We start from the raw sequence: 17,530 nt of genomic DNA on the forward strand, positions 1-17,530 counted from the left end.
TATATTTAAATATACTTATTATTAAACTAAATCTGTGAGTCTCGGTATATTAATAATTTAAAAGTATATTAAAGATAATTAATAACATCCAAATAATATAAATAATTATTCATGAAATTAAAGATAATTAATATATTATTTACTTTAATATTATAAGAAATAATTCAACTATAAATATTTAAATATATAATAGATTTCAATTTTTAAACTAAAAGAAAAAAGTAAAAGAGAAAAATAGAGGGCATAGGCCCCACCCACTAAGTCATGATAGGTTCAATTTCACAAAAGTGAGCATATGGAGATTTGAATTTGATGAATTAAAAACCAAAAACACAAAGAATCCTTTATAAGATTTGGGTTTATTTGGGAAAATTTTAAATAAATTGTATATAAATTTTTAAATTATTGGATTGATAAAAAATTAATAAATATAAAATAATTTAAATAAATTAAAATAAATAAATTATTTTTCCTAGAAAAATTGTTATTTTCTAAAAAGTAGAAATAATGTTCTTTTCTTATATTACATTTTGCCTCTGTGTCTTGAATCCTTTATTCTCTTCACTCCAAAACAATGCAATACTAGATTCCCAATTTTCTGCTTTACAGCTTCCCCCTCTTTAATCACCTGCCACTCCCGCCCATCCTACCCTATGTTCCTCACCTTTTACAGATCAATCATAACCAACTGTAGATTAATCTACGGTTGAGATTAACCCATCTAGCATCACCTAGTACTCCCGCTTCCACATTATTTAAACTTCTCCTTATTTTGATATTCATATATTTTCCTTTCGAAGGTTTATATCTGAAGACATAAGTAAGTTGCTGCATTGGTAGTGAAATAGATTTGTTCAGCCTTTTGACCGGATAATCAAGACATCCACCACCACCGCCGCTGCTCCTCCGCCACCTTTACCAATAAAAGTTTGTCTACGCTGTAAAATAAAATTAATGGCAGATACTCACTTGCAGATAGACCAAGAGTCTCTCCCTCCATCCCAGACCCCTCTCCTTCCTCCAACTCATAACAACAACAAAAGCCACCACCGCAGCCGCCGCCAAGATCAAGGAACTGATCTTGATCAAGCTCTTAAAGGGTTAGAGACATTTCTTACGTTTCTGGGTTTCAACCAGTCTTCTGCTTTAAGCTTTGTTCTTTCCTGGACAGCGTTTATAGTGATAGGTGTGTTGCTTCCTGTTGTGATCCTGGAGTTATCTAAATGTGGTGACTGTAAAAAGTACCAGATAAAGGATTTTGAGCTCGATATCGTGGCATCTCAGGCATGTTTAGCTGCTGTTTCTTTGGCTTGCATTTCTCATAGTCTACGCAAGTATGGCATAAGGAAATTTTTGTTCGTTGAACGCTGTGCCGGCCATGGCATGGCTCGCTTTAGCCACAAATATGTTCAACAGATCAAGGTTAGCTTTTGCTGCCATCTTGTCTCAACTACCTGGTGCATTTGATAGGTTGGTGCACTACTTCTAGAGAATATATGAAAATGTGTTGCTTTGTTTTTTGTTTCTATAGGTATATATTGTGCTTTTAATAGTAATTGGACTAGTAATCCAATAATTGAGTGTCTAATCTCACTTGTCATTTCATAAATGCAAATCCAAATGTGCTTAATTGTTAATATGAACCAATGTTTGATGATGGGGAATGGTTTAGTAATCTTGATTGCCTTCAGTTCAGTTCTGGAGTCTGTTTCCTGGATGTGAAGTTTCAAAAAGCAAAATCTTGAAAATTCTTGATTTCTGCTATGCATAGGAGCTTCATGTTCAAATGCCAATTTGAGTTGTAGTAAAACTCTGTTGCAGGAAATTGATCATTTGCCTATTATGTACTTGCTGCAAATGCAATTCCCCCCTTCTCTTTCTCTTTCTATTTTAACAGCTTTAGAACTTTGCATTTTGGATAAATCAGTGATCAAATTAGAATGCAGATCATTTGAATTCAACACCCTTAAAATTATTAAACTGGATGGTAATGCTTCACTTTCCAAATCTCATACTTCTCTTCTCTGATTTCTATCTCATAGCTTCTACAATTACATCACTTGCATTTTAGTGCTTTTCCACATACAGAACAGAATTATTATCCACTAAGTGCTGCAGTAAGAGACTTGATTAGTTGGATGATCTTTTTTACACAGGATTCGTTACGATTGCTGGTCCTCTGGTCACTGCCATGTTTCATTCTGAAAGTTGTCCGAGAGGTCATTCGTGTATTATATGTGCAGCATGAATCATGGTGGTTGTCCGCTGCTATTTTGTTTGGTTTGATTCTATCTTGGGTTTATGTGAGTACAGTATCTTTATCAGCCAGCATTCTATTTCATCTGGTTTGCAATTTACAAGTTATACACTTTGATGACTATGCTAAGCTCTTGGAAAGAGAATCTGATGTCTTGGTATTTATAGAGGAGCACATTCATCTACGTTATCACCTCTCTAAGATAAGCCATAGATTCCGAATTTTTCTTCTTCTGGAGTTCTGTGCTGTCACAGCTAGCCAATTCGTTACGCTTTTTCAGACCACAGGGTATAGTGGAATAATTACTGTTATAAATGGGGGCGATTTTGCAGTAAGTCCTGCATCACCAGTTTCTCTCAAGAATACTGATTGTCTGAATTATGAACTATGTTTTTAGCTTTCAATCATTTGAGGTCTGATTTCATTGTCATTTTCTTCCAATTTTTCAGGTCTCTTCAATTGTTCAAGTGGTTGGAATAATTCTTTGTTTGCACGCTGCCACGAAAATATCCCATAGAGCTCAAGGTATTGCATCTGTGGTGAGTAGATGGCATGCAATGGCAACATGTGCTTCAATTGATTCATCTCATCAACTGAGAGTTTCAAGTAGTATGGGGAACTTGGAAGCTGCAAATTCACTAAACTCACTGCATTTTAGCTATTCTGAAAGTGATTTGGAGTCTCTGGATTATATTGCAATGCCTACAAATACACAGTTGGCATCCCACATGGCCTCATATCACAAAAGACTAGCCTTCGGTATGGATTAAAATCATCGTATTTCTAATATTTATCCTGCTTAATTAGTTGAAAATCAAGAAGAAATCCTATTATTTTAATTCGATGTCTCTCAAGTACATATGCCATATGTTCAAGTTCCAAGTAATCACCATCCTATAAGAACGAATTCTTTAGACTCGATTCCTTCGACTTCATTAATTTAGCATTCCTGCAATCTTACATGTTTCAACACAATAGAATTGAAGCGAGGAAGTGAAATTTTTGTTTATTTTCTTTGTTATGCATACTTTAACATCTTTTACATGCATATCGACATATTTACACTGTTCGACAATAAAAAGACATGTTCTTGTAATAAAATGTAAGACCTTAGTGTTGTTTTCAGACTATCTGTTTGCAAAAAACTATGTTACTTGAGTTTTGATGCATATTTTGTTTGGTTATGCAGTATTGTATTTGCAAAACAATCCAGGAGGAATCACAATATTTGGGTGGACAGTTGATAGAGCACTAATAAACACAATCTTCTTCATTGAACTCTCTCTAGTGACCTTTGTGCTTGGAAAGACTATAGTCTTCACTACTAAATGATTAATATCCATGGCGAGTTTGCACTTTAGCAGAAACTTCTTTCAAGATATGGCTCTCGCCATCGATAAGATCGATCAATCTGGCTCTTGAATATCACTGTTGCCATTGAAATGATGAATAAAAAGGTTACCTTAATGTCTAGCATGAAAGGGTGAGAGCCAGAGAGATATACATAGAGAGAGAGAGAGAGAGCAAGTCCCTATTCTTACTTCTTGGTAAAGCTTGGAAGAATACACCCATACTTGTATACATATTGTTAATAGCTAATTTCATGCATTTTGAACGAAAGAAAGGCCTTTTTTTTTTTTTTTAATTTGCATGTCAGAATTATCAGTGGGTAGAAGACAACTGAACAGGTTACAGTGGAATGATCAAAGTGAAAATTATTGAGGAAGATGAAGTGTTTAGGGACTCGGTTATTTAATCTCTGCTTGGCATGATTTTATTTTATTTTTTTAAAAAATTAAATGTATTCTTCTAAAATCATATATGATTTTATTTTATTTATAAATGAAAATTTTAGAAGTTAAAAAAGAAATAAAATTTTTATTTTAAATAACAAAATTCTAACCCTTTTGTTGAGTTTAGTTACGGATGAATGATGGCACAAAGAATGCGGTGAAATTCTTAGGGGAGTAAACGCATTTTAGAAGCACTGAAAAAAAAGTTTGAAACATGATTTTTTTCTAAAATATTAGCTTTTTCAAATAAAATTTATCAAATTTAATTTTTTTTAATATTCTTTAATATTATTTAAAAGAATTTTTTTTCTTAACAGTAATATTAAATAATTTTTGTTAAAAATATAAACAATATAATCCATATAGCTATTATGTATATATAAATGTATGATTTGTTATAATTCAATATTTTACATCATGTTCACATAAAAATTCAATCTCCCATATATTTATTTATTATGCCTAGCAAAGGGTAAGAAGAAATATCATTTTTGTTTGGTATTTAAAAATGAAGAAAAAAATTGTAATCGATTTTTACTTGTATTGTATATTGGATTCAGTTAATGGGATTCAATTACTTAATACGTAGAATTTATATAATCTAACGATTCTTAGAATTTACTTGGAAAATAAAATTTATTACTTGGAAAATAAAAATTAATTAGTTTTAGTTTGGATGAGAAAATAGAAATTTCTAATTATTTATTATCTAATTTACAAATAGACCTAATGGGGAAAAAAAATTCCATTTCTGCAGCTCTTTCAAGATCACTGATTATTCTGAGTACTGATTATGTTGTTACAATTAGTAATGAAGAAAATGATGAAAGGTGAGATGGCCGGGTAGAGGAAGATTCATACCACTGCTTGGAGATCAAACTATGATGATTTTGATTAATTAATTTTCTAAACAAAGTATACGATTTCATTTTTTCAACTGGTTAAAAAGAGATAGTTGGGGATTCCTTTAAATTGATTAATTTTCCAAAAATAGCATAAGATTTCGTTTTTAATTTCAGAAATTTACAATTTCCTCCTTTTAATTGTTCATAATTCTTTTTCTCTTTGAAATAGATGTGAGATTACTTGCCCATTTTTTTATCAGGTTGGTTATGAATTCAAAGAAAACCAAATAGATTGAAATATCTATTTTTGAGCTAAATAGCAGAATAAACCCTCTTTTCTCGTTATGAACTTAAAACCACACTTTTGGCTTCACTGACATGAAAAGTCAATAAACACTTGGTACTCGTAGTTATATGAAAATTTTCTTTACAGATATTTTTCGCATTATTAGATATTAATAACAATAAAGAAAACCTCACCAACACTATTATAACATAATTCACATTGCTTAATGAAGACAACAGTTCAAAGTCCGTCCTACTGCTTTATCGATACGACACTTTCCTGGACGTTTATTCAGGTTTGAGATTGCCGGGGCCTCACGTCATTTTCAATTTCCAGATATTTGTATCGAGATTGATAGATAAGATACAACTGATGTCTAACTTTAAAATAATTTAAATGTTTAAATGTTGAGATTATAAAATAGTATGATTCTTCTCCACTCGCAGAACCCAATTAGCAATGATAATATTAAGAGATATTGACAATTTTACGCAAAATGTTATGACTAAATATACCAAGTTATGCTAAAACTAACATTTTATTTTATAAACTCTAAGACTGAATAGGACCTGTGAAAATGACTTATCTAATTGATATATATATATATATATATATATATATATATATTATTTAAGCATAACCCACAAATGCAGCCGAACGACAACTAAAAACAAAAGTACAGGTAATCTCTGCTTGGTTGTGAAGCAACACGATCCCTTAAATGACAAATGCATATGGCAAATTTCATTCCCTGAAATTGACTCAGAAAAGCTGGATCGAGTAATCTTCTATACAGAGCAGATCTCATGAAAATTCAGAATGAGACATGAAAACTTATGGAAGTTCAATATCATGAGCCACTTCCAACATTGAGCCATTTTGCAAGCAAAATTCTATCAAAGAAAGCTCAAAAAACAGATTCATCAAGTAAAAGAAAAAATTATGAACACAATAAAAATTATCTCAAGCACTATTGGCGATAAAATGAAATTTGGATTGAATTATTATAACTTCCATTGCTGAAGTGATGGACAACGAATGCCCAAAATACATCTACTATACACTGCCCATTATGATCTAAATGTTATATAATCAAGATTTACTTCCATTGGGTTCTATTTTTGGACAGGCCCTGCTACTTCAACTACTGAAGGATTCCTCATGAACTACAAATCTATTAATAAATTCAAAGTTGCGAAGAACCTCTTTGACCCAACAGTATGAAACATATTTGAAATTATTTGTTTCCCGTAAATTATTCAAGATGTCCTTAGTAGTTCAAGAGCCCCACTCACAGATTATTATACACAAATGGCAAGTTTCTCTGTGTTTTGCCACTATTCATATACCATGTATAAAGTAGAACAGTAACTCAAAAAATTACTGAAGAAATTGTTCAATAAAGTATCCCATTCCCATACATGAAAGCCTGATGATTTTTCAGTTTTTCATTTAAGAAGCATGCTTCCAATAATACGAGTGCTAAATGCATCTCAAAGGTTAGCACCATCCCCACCCCACCATATTATATGCAAAAGTTCAAACACACTAGAAGTTAACCATGAAGGGGGCAAAAAGACCAAAAAAGAGAGGAAAAGAATGACACATAAAGAACAAACCAAGGTTTGTATTGTACCTCCAGTGAGCCTGAACAACTAATTGAAAGTTCTATAAAATCCAGTTTGCAGGTAACCTCCCGAACCTGCTTGCTTTGATACTGCAGTAACATCCACAGATAACATTATGAAAAGGTTCTGGGAGGTTAAATCTTCAATATGGTGACATTAATAGAGAATAAAAGAAAAGGGAAGAGCTAAACATTTGTTTGTGTTCAGCATGTCAAGTGTTAGCACTCATTGAGGAATTTAATTCCATCAGACAGAGCACTGAAGCAACTAAATTGAAATGGAGATTACAAAACTGAGGTGCAACTGAACATAATACAGTCATGAGTTAAAAGTCTTTCAACAATAATACCACTTCCCACCCACCTCCTGTCTAGGTAACAATAAATCAACATTTCAACAGCATCATCCATTGGTCAAGAAAGCAGGACATAAGAACTAATATTATCCTTAATTGAGAAATAAGATGAAGATTTTTGTCATTGTAACTAAAATTTCCAGCACAATTAGCTAAAGAGCCCATTACATAAAGTAAAATGTCATGTAACCATTTACGATGGATGCCCTTCTCTGGTCACACTTAATGTGCCAATGTTTGATATACAAAATGACATTACTAAAAAGAATACTCAGCTCAAAAAAAATACGTTGAGGTCTGCCTAAATATATTAAAGGCATATTTCTCTTATTTCACAATTATCCGATGTTGGTTTGGTCCCCTTTTGCATACTAATGAAAATAAAATGTTAGATTTTAAAAAATGAGGGACTACAATGTGCATCAAACCATACCATCAAGGATTTTAAAAAATGCAATTTCTTATAAACACTGGTTAAATCAAATGAATATATAATCAAAACTGAATAACACAGTTACAGATTAATCTCAAGCAAACCAACTCCATTACGAGGACACAAGGATTGTTAGATCAAACAGTTCATGGAAATTCCCAAAACAATGAAAGCAGCACCTTGAAGAGTGTAATGGTAGATAACTCATGCTATTCAGATACTATCATTAAATAATTGAATTGGTGGTATATTGCTAATATCTTAAGTGCGTGCACTGCCACTATGGTACATGAAAAAATAAGAATACAATTAGTGCCATGCTAACAGCCACTTTCCTTTTTTTCCCATTTCCCTGCTTTTTGGATGAAAATGAGAAGAATTGTACGCAAATAGAAATAGAAAAACTAATACAGTAAAAAAACGGATAAACTGCATATAGCTGAGTATCAATATATCTACAACCAAAGTGTTCATCAAAGACGTAGTCCATCAGGATTGGAACAATGATCCTGATTTGGGACAAATTTTGTAAATATTAATCAATAGATTACCTTTGGTGTACTATGGCTACTGTCTATTTCTTCGTCAATGAAAAGCTAAGAACGTCTCCTCCACTTCACACCAACAGTCTCTTGCAAACACAATGGGAATATTAAATAAAAACAAAAATAAAAAATCAAACTAAGAGTGGAGAATAAATCCATACTGTTCTAAACTTCAAAACCAAATTTGATAGAATTGTTTACAATGTACCAACAAAAATATTTTACATACACAAGTTTCGGTTGGAACTGATTTTTTTAAGATGAAAGGCCATTATGCCACACCTTGCAATGCAATCAGTGTCACAGAAGCATTTCTATATGCTGATGAAAGCTGAAGATCAAAGTCCACCTGCAAGATAGCTGGGTGGGAGGAGGCAAATAATTTCTCCACCCAAATCATGACAGGTGCCTGCTAAAAAAAAGTATGAATGACCGTCTGAGGAACAATGTTTGCAACTGCCTTTCAATGGTTATCTCTCACCTCAACCTCATCCCAAATCAGTGATATGGAAACTAAAGCATGGAGATGAAAAGAGAAGGCCTCTTAGCCAAACAAACCACCAGAGCCTAATTCTCCTTGTTGCAGCTCCTTTCTGCGCTGCTCTTCCAATGGATCTGGACTCTTCAACATCCTTCGGAGACGCCTAATATGGCATTTAAAATACTTGAATTAATACATAAAAAACTAACATAAGAATTGATACTTCTCCAAAATTCATCTCTATGATACCTGTCTTGAGCATGCTGAGCAGGAAAGGTAGGCATAAAATCCTTAGACTTCGGAAGAGGAACTTCACGAAACCACTCATGGTTAAGAGCATCGTCAGCAGTTATTCGCTGCCACAAAAAAGCCATGCACCTTATCAAGTCACAGTACCAATCTAATAATCTTCAGAAAAAGTTCATGCACAAACTTTGTCATCTACCTTCTCAGGGTCATAGGTTAGAAGTTTGTTCAACAAATCAAATCCAGAATCAGAAAGAACTGGCGATCCAGTGAAAGATGTTGCTGGGAATTTCTTACGCAGTAGGTTATACCTGAAAGGAACAGGTCATCTGTTTAGTACAAACAAAGAAATGAATTTGTATGAAACTGTCACCAATGGAGGCCAGATAGCCAGACCAGAATCACCCAGCTGGAAGCCTGGGAAAACAGTGGCAAAAAATAAGAAAAACTGATATTGTTGTTAATTGGAAGGGCAAATCCATGAAAGTTGATACTTACTGATGCTTAACAAAGTTGACCTTCACACCAGGTAACTTGGAAAATCCCGACCAGATTGTCTCGTTTGGTGTGCCAAGTATGCGGAAAATCTGCAACCAAGAATAAGGAAAATAATTCCCATAGAGCAGTAATTAGGATGCTGACCAATTGAAGGAAGATAACAACACTCAAAATTCAGATGGCTGGAGCTCAAGCATTCTTGAGGAAAAAGAGAAGTGAACAGGTTTACCCAGTATACTTTATCCCTATTTCTTCAATCAAGAGTCTAATTACCTTATCAAGTTGATCAAATTCTGTTTTCCCATTGAAAAGTGGTTCTTTTGCCAGTAATTCAGCCATAATACAACCTAATGACCACATGTCGATTGCAGTTGAATATTGTTTGGCTCCTAAAAGAAGCTCAGGTGCCCTGCAAAAGATTATTGAGAGAATCAAATACTCCAATACTGAAGGGCAAGAAGGCATACCTCAAAAATTTTTAAAGGAAAAATATAAGACAAAGCATGCTGAAGACAGTATAAAAAACAAATACTAAAATGACTAGCTAACCACACATAAGCAAACTGCTATACCACTATACATTAACAGAGGCAAAGAATCATCGATATTCATGTAATCATTACATCACCAACAAACATCCCCCATCCTGACATACTTTAATAAACCAACTGGAATTCACCCCAACAAAAAAAAAAGAGAAAATATCCAATCTCCAAACATGACAAACCCAGAGCAAACAACAAATAAACAGCAAACTTAGAGGTATGAAAGTAATGGAAAGGGCAAATGTGAAACTGCAGCTCACCTGTACCAAAGAGTAACCACCAAATGAGTATATGGTTTCAATGGACTCCCATATTGACGTGCCAATCCAAAGTCACAGATCTTCAACTCACCCCTATTATTCAAAAGCAAATTTGACGTCTTTAAATCTCGATGAAGGACCCAGTTATCATGGAGATACTTGACACCCTCTAATAACTGGAGCATTAAGCATTTGACTTCACTCTGACTAAATGGCTGCTTCATCGACTCCATAAGGCCCTTGAGATCATGCTCCATATATTCCATCACCATAAAAATGCTATCAAGGTTACTCCCTACCACAACTTCTTTCACATCAACAATTGATGGATGATGAAAAGATAGAAGAATGTTTATTTCCCTCAAAGATGTCAACGGAAAGCCTTCACGTTCCTTCTCCATTTTTACCTTCTTCAAAGCTACAATTTCCCCACTCTTCTTATCTCTAGCTCTATATACAACTCCATAAGTTCCTTCATCTATCTTATTTAGTCTCTCAAACTCATCTACACTTCTACACCCCAGAAGCATGTTTATACTTCTTTGAGGAGCTACAGGTTCTGGTGTTTCAGGAGAATCATTTTGATTCTCAGAATCTGTATTGGAATGGTCACCACTACCATCATTTTCATCATGTTCATCATCAATCTCCATGTAATCATCCTTGTCAGTATCATTAACAGGATAATCATCCCCACTCAAAGACCTAGCTCGAGTGTCTCGCTCCTCAGAGTCAGTTGACCTCCCTCTGACTCCATCTGAACCATCTCTCTTAAGATCTCCAAGGTCAGGAGTCAATGAACTATTGCGTCTTCTGAAATCCGAGGACTCCAAAAGAGGCATCTTCTTCCTCCTTTTAGGCATTTCCTGATCCTCTACAATTTCACCTTCATCAACTGGAGAATTGTTCCCAGCAGCCCATCTAGAAGATGATATATTTCGTGTTGGTACATAATCATCATCTTCTATCAGTTCAGCTTCATGATCCTTACCCAACCGTTGCTCCTCTAGTGGCACAGCAGCCAACCCTGCTGGAGACTCTGATGCAGAATACTCAACTGGCCCTTTAACTGCTGGATCCTCGACTGGAGAAGATGACTTCAAGTTCTGGTTTTTACTACTCTTAGTGGGGGATATCTCTACACCTGCCTCTGGAATAATATTAGGTGAGTGGGAGTATGCCCTAGGGAGGGGGGGTGGTGGAGGGAGAGTAGTCACCGCTGGAGATATCCTACTCTTCGAAGAATTACTCACTTCTCTGTCATCCCTATCCCAAACTATTGGAGAAAACTTCCTCTTCTTCTGCATAAGAGGCTTAATCCCATTCTCTACTGCCTTTGAAACCTCAGTATCTTTATTGACCTGTGATTCAAACTCGACTGCATCATCGGACCCACTCTCACTAGACAATTCACCTGGCTCTCGATCCATGGCCCTGCCAGTGAACTCATATCTCCTGGATCCACGTGTACCACCATCACTGCCTGAATCACTCCTACTAGAAGAGGACCGATACCCACCATTAACCACTTCTCTCTCCTTTATATCCTTCTGCCTAACCCTACCCCTAGCTCTTATATCACGAACTCTACCCCGTTCATTTTCACGATTACCATTCCCAATTCGATCATACTCCTCCTTTGAATAAGCAAAATCCCTCCTAGAATATTCATTATCAGATTCGCGTCCACGTAACTCGTTATCGCGATAGCCCCCATGTCTCCCGGCCGCCATATGTTACAACAAAAAAAATCAAATGTCACCAATATAAATCCCAATTCAAACCCCCTAATTCCGCGCCTGTAAAACCCTAAACCCACAAAATTCTCTTTTTTATATATAAAAAAATCTATTCGTGACCAATTTCGGATCTAAGAACAAGAATCAAAGTAATGAAAAGCAGTAACAACAATAGATTTCAGATCCTCGACTATTGAGACATAGAGCTAAAATTTTCGTCGAACAATTAACGAGGGAAAAGACAGGGCGACGGAAACCCTAGAAATTAAAGTCAACAGACACGGGAAACAAAAGTAAACCCTAGAAATTGAATCAGTAGAAAAATAAGATTCTCGATTTCGAATTGGAGATCGTGAATATTGGTGAGAGATATAGGTGGACAAATAGATTAAGGCTTACCGATGAGAAAGAGAAAAGCGGCGACCGCTGGTTCGAGAGATAAGAGAACGAGAGATAAGAGAGCGAGAGATAATTCAACCCTCAATCGAGGACACACTGAGAGGGATGGTCAATACGTCACCGCAAACAAGCGTTTAAGTTCGCGTGCAATCGCGAAATCTATTTTCCTTTTTTCCTATTTTACTTGTATCTACAGACAATAATTTCTTAATGAATAGTATCACTTAATCAAATTTATTTTTTAAATGATAATATAAATAAAATTTTATAAATATTATTATAATTTTATCTTATTTTTAAAATAATTTTTTATATTGATCATTATAATTTTATTATTTTTTAAATTAATATGAAAAAATAAAGTGAATAAAAATTATAAAATTTATCTTATATAATAAATAAATTTTATATATTTATGTTGAATTCATGCTAAAGAAGAGTTTTATGTTCATATTATCATATAACTGATGAAATAAAAACAAAATCCAATCCATACCTTACCTTGTCTTCATTCCATCACAATTTGTGTGGTGAAGAAGAGCACATGTGATTCGGGTCCATGACAATTAAGCAAAACCCCACAATGGTTGGCTACATGTTAAGCCATTTCATATTCTCAACTTCAATAAATTTAAGTTTCACCCAAAATTTTTATCAAGATTCCATTTATATGAATCAAACCCATGATAACCACAAGCGATAATTATTATTTAGTTAATATGATTTAATAAAATTAACTATTTAATTATTTTTATTTATTGTAGCAATAAAGAGTTGTTCCAGTAGTATTTAATCATACCTTAGAGGAGTAGCTTTTCATAAACCATTAAATAAAGATGAGAGGAAAAGAGCAAGCAATCCCTTTTGCATTATTTCATTGCTGCCATTAATGCTCAATCTAAATCATTGAAAGAATGCGCTTTTATATCTCTACTGTGAGCCGCAAATAGCAATTCTTGGACCTGCCAGCTCCACATTTTAACTCTTTCATACAGTTTCTTTGTTCATATTCAAGTTGTAGTGTCACTTTCTTAATGTTTCCGAGCCTTTGCCCGATGCAGTTGAAATTTAACCAAGATGACAAGTTTAATGACCACAGTAATAATAATATTTGAGGTTCTCAACTCTGTACTTATGCTCAAATCACTTCAAATTTAGATTGCATGAAACTGTAGGCGTACCAAATAGAAATTGATAGATTTGGTCAATTTTATTTTATTAAAATCGGACCAAATCAAACCAAACTAAAATCGAAATCAGGATCAAACAAGAAGCCGAATTGGAAACCTTTTCAGTCCAGCCCCAGCCCCCTAAAGAAGGTGGGTTTTTCTTTTTTTTTTTTTTTTGTGGGTGGTCCAGAAATTATCATAGGAAAGCAACAGCAAGAAAAGCTTTTTTATAATTAACTTATGAAATGAGTTCAAAAAAGTTCAAAGGAATATATGTCAAGAAAAGAGGTGACAATGGAGACATAGTGCAGCAGCATCACTACCAGCAAAGCGAAGGCAACTTGAAGGAAAAGGAAGAGGGTAAGTGACCAGTCCTCCTTATATAATCTGCTCTTTCAGCAGTCCTTACAGCTTTCTCATTCATTTTGGCCTCAGCATTTGCTCTCTTCTCTTCAGCTATCCTTTTTGTTGCTGCTAGTTTGCTTGCCAACTTTTCTTGTGCTCGAGCTTTTATTCTCTCAGCCTTCACCTATGAAGAATACACAAGTAATCAGACACCTGAAATTTCTTCTGCAGATTAAGTTTGCTTCTTCTGATCAGTGCTTTGGGGCCTAATACTAACTATACAGCAAACAATTTGGCTATCTCAATAATTGATCAACTGCAGCAACTATAGATGCAAGGTATGAATTCTCAGCCAACATGACAAATCTTCTTGTGAGCCCATTTGATTTCTAAGCTGTAACAGCTTCTTTTGGACTACACTGACTGATCTTTTAGTGAGCCTAGGTTAGCCCAAGGGAGACATTCTTTTGCTTCAGTTGCATAGCTATGTGAGACTTAAAGGCCAAAAGAGAAGATTTATCTATGTAAATGCAAGTATCTTTGTATGACTAAGAACAGATTTTCTTATTACAAATATGGCTGTTGGAATAATGCTTGTACATAATTCTTCTATTACTGGTTTGATGAATTTGCTTTTGGAGTAATAAGTACACAATAGTTTATTGAAGTTCTTTTGAAGATGGAATGAAGATGTTCAAGAAATTGTCAACAATGGTGGAGACATGTAGGCCTTTTAAGCATTATTATGAGAGGCATTGCAATATTTCTGGTCCCTACATTTCGTGACATTGAAAATAAAGCATTTGACAAAAAGCAACTAATGGATCAAAACTAAACAAGAGTATATCATTAGTCAATTATCAATCCAGACATAATGAGTACCTCCATTTTCTTCATTTCCATTTCTGCTTTCCTTTTCTCATGATTTTCCCACGCTTGTATCTTCACCTCTTCACGCTTATACCTGCATATACAATGAGCAGCCGATCTTAACATATAGACACACAACTCAGATGCAATTGCAAAATGAACTCCATTTTAAGAAAGCGTGACGGTATTAGTAGATCACCTTGCCATATATTTGGCACGCTCTGCCTCGTCCCAAGCAATAGCTCTTGTCTCCAAGGGATTCAGATTTCTTGCTTCATGTGATTCCTTGTTCTCAGACATCTTAGAACCGTTAGGTTCTTCTCCATGGTGCCCTCTGGCAGCAGAACTAGTCTCAGCTCCTGGATAGCCCTGATCAGTGCCTTGCTGCCCATGCTGATGCCTTACTGGAGTGGAGGATCCGGAAGATATGGGACTTCTTGCCACTGGAGTTCCAGCTCTAATAGGTGTTGCGGTTCTTGAAGGCTCTTGGCTGGCAATTGGGGTCATCTCAGTCCCCATATCTCTAACACATATTGATCTAGGAGCAGATGAATTGGAATTCTGCGCTGGCTTGTTTATTCTCCAAATGGACTCATCACAATCCACCTTCTTAGTTTCCACTTCATAAGGATTTGCCGCGGAATCTGGGAACCCATTTGTTTCTTGTCCTTCAACTTCATCTTCATCACTTGGATAGTCTTGTTCCTGCTGTGGAACTGGAGTTATCAATCTCCTATCGTCAGCATTGGAGTTTCTTGGCTTGGATTGGTTTTTATCTCCTCCCCTTGACAACCCAACTAGCCATTTTTGTGCATCATCCCATTTCGATGGTGCTGGTTTGCCTAAGGCTGTCCTATGATGAGAAGTGCGGTTAGCTCCATTGCCTTTATGAAACTCAAAACTTATCCCGTTGCTGGTTGAAATTTCTTGAATTGGTCCATGGTTGAAGCACCCTTTATCCTCTATGGATCTCATTCTCTAACCAAAATCTTTCTTAATTGCTTGCTCACAGAACTATGTGCGACCACTAAAACACTTAGCTTTCTATGATGGAAAAAGCGAGTCTAATTCATAGCCGTGAATAAGAGCAGATCCCAAGTCAAGCAAAATGGTCCAGATCCTATATTTCTTGAAATCCAAACCTATACAACTACCTTGAGATCTAAAACAGTGTACTACAGAAGATCTAGAGGCGAAGAAAATGGACCAAGATCACTCCCCAGAAATCACTTGCTCCTATATATATATATGTATATGTTTATATGAGAACTGGTATCAAACAGCTAGCGTGCATTGGGTTAGAACCTATTCAAAGCTTGTCTTGCTACTTAATTCTTCTCCAGTGCATTCATGATCCAATACAAAGGGGCACATTAAATATCTCCCCATCTCTCTATGTACAGAAAAAAAATGTAAAATCTAGTTTTCCCAAGTAATTAAAAGCACATTTGCAAAACTTATCATGTCAAAAAAGGAAAAAAGGCCAGTGGTGCCTAACAGGAACTCTCATAATATCTGAAACTTACCACACACAGTAGCTGGAAGTAGGGATGGAGGACCCATTTGCATACATAACTAATTACCTAGCTTCAACTCACAGTCCACATATTAAAAGATAGAGAGAGAGAGAGAGAGAGAGAGAGAGAAGGGAGGCAATGAAAACCCAATAATGCCTAACCCAAAAGGCTGAAAGCATGTGAGCGTGCATTAAATTAAAGAAGAACCCATCATCAAAGCTTCATGATTGGCCTAGAGCCATCAGAAAGATTAGAACAGAAAGAAAAAAATTTGTTGGTTCCAAAAGAACAAGAAGAGTAAAAAGGCAGAGAAAGGTTTTGCAGGAAAAACTCAAAATGCAGAGGAAAAATACATTAAAACCATGAATTTAGGAGACTAGGAGAAACCATAGATGATGAAGTTCAGATCCATTGTGCAATAAAATACTAAAAATAAACATAAAACCTGCAGCAACATGTATTCCAGTAAAAAATTCACATGGAAACTTGTGTATACTGTAAAGTTTTTCACTTTACAAATTACAGATATTTTCTTCTTTTCTATATATATTTTTTAACCCACAAAGGGAATCAAGTGCTGGGTGAGACTCGCCCTCACTCTCTCACGACAAGGAGAGTTAATTTTTAAAATACGGTTGCCCTTTAACGGTAACTTAAGGGAGGGTAGACATCTGATGGGTGACACGTGGAAGGTGAGGATTTGAGAAGGGTGTCAGTTGGTAGTATAGAAATTGTAAGGTTTCTGACTCTTTCACGTGAGGGTGATGGAGTGTGTAGTGTGTAGTGTAGTGTACGGTACTATCTTTGGGTTGATGAAATGAATGGACGGTTTAGTGAAAATTTGTGGGGTACCCATTTTGACCATTTGCTGGATACAATGTGATCTAAGTAGCTTAGCTATGATGGCCCACAAACAGATTAACATGATCATCAATCATGGATCACTTGGTGTGGGGACCACTGTCCATTTAGCGAAGGGGGTCGATATGTCTTGGGACCTACAACAAATGGTGGTCCATGGTATAGATCTTTGGCACTTGTGGGGACATTTTCATGTTTTTGTGACAAATGAAAGGATGAATGATTTTGTCTCAATTGTGGAAATCATTTAAAACATTAATCTACACAATTTGATTATAATGATCATGTGCCTTGTGGCATTTAGTATTAGGTTAGTAATTTAGAGATCAGTGGTATCATGTGCTTAATTAGGAAATTGTTTGTCAATCCATTTGATGGAAATTTATTATTTAAATTATCAATACATAATTTGTCATTTTATTACCCACAAAGTTACACTTAAAAGACATGTTCATGGT

At 35.2% G+C, this 17,530-nt stretch overlaps 3 protein-coding genes across 7 annotated transcripts; 1 reads left to right on the top strand and 2 right to left on the bottom strand.

The window, feature by feature from the left end:
- The first annotated feature begins 650 nt into the window (after positions 1 to 650).
- On the top strand, positions 651 to 4,207 carry LOC110629734. The gene is made up of 4 exons (XM_021776828.2): positions 651 to 1,422; positions 2,157 to 2,588; positions 2,707 to 3,016; positions 3,447 to 4,207. The coding sequence occupies exons 1-4, from the start codon at positions 955 to 957 to the stop codon at positions 3,587 to 3,589; spliced, it is 1,353 nt and encodes a 450-aa protein (XP_021632520.1). The 5' UTR covers positions 651 to 954; the 3' UTR covers positions 3,590 to 4,207.
- Positions 4,208 to 6,154: 1,947 nt separating this feature from the next.
- LOC110630061 (cyclin-dependent kinase G-2) lies at positions 6,155 to 12,443 on the bottom strand. Of its 5 annotated transcripts, XR_002490343.2 has the most exons (9): positions 10,173 to 12,443; positions 9,641 to 9,776; positions 9,368 to 9,456; positions 9,069 to 9,180; positions 8,873 to 8,979; positions 8,624 to 8,786; positions 8,425 to 8,551; positions 8,149 to 8,228; positions 6,155 to 6,898 (listed from the first exon to the last, which is right to left on the bottom strand). XR_002490343.2 is itself a non-coding variant. In XM_021777372.2 (6 exons), the coding sequence occupies exons 1-6, from the start codon at positions 11,903 to 11,905 to the stop codon at positions 8,687 to 8,689; spliced, it is 2,277 nt and encodes a 758-aa protein (XP_021633064.1). In that variant the 5' UTR covers positions 11,906 to 12,442; the 3' UTR covers positions 8,286 to 8,686. The 5 variants fall into 5 exon arrangements, 1 of the variants encoding a protein (XP_021633064.1); XR_002490340.2 differs by having other exon boundaries at positions 8,425 to 8,786; positions 10,173 to 12,442; XR_006348182.1 differs by lacking the exons at positions 6,155 to 6,898; positions 8,149 to 8,228 and having other exon boundaries at positions 8,286 to 8,551.
- Positions 12,444 to 13,675: 1,232 nt separating this feature from the next.
- Positions 13,676 to 16,815, bottom strand: LOC110629591 (uncharacterized protein At3g61260). Its single transcript, XM_021776625.2, has 3 exons — positions 14,894 to 16,815; positions 14,707 to 14,788; positions 13,676 to 14,008 (listed from the first exon to the last, which is right to left on the bottom strand). Exons 1-3 carry the CDS (start codon positions 15,667 to 15,669, stop codon positions 13,799 to 13,801), a joined length of 1,068 nt encoding a protein of 355 aa, XP_021632317.1. The 5' UTR covers positions 15,670 to 16,815; the 3' UTR covers positions 13,676 to 13,798.
- Between the last annotated feature and the right edge of the window lie 715 nt (positions 16,816 to 17,530).

The sequence above is a fragment of the Manihot esculenta genome, chromosome 13 (genome assembly GCF_001659605.2).
Source record: "Manihot esculenta cultivar AM560-2 chromosome 13, M.esculenta_v8, whole genome shotgun sequence".
Classification (NCBI taxonomy): domain Eukaryota; kingdom Viridiplantae; phylum Streptophyta; class Magnoliopsida; order Malpighiales; family Euphorbiaceae; genus Manihot; species Manihot esculenta.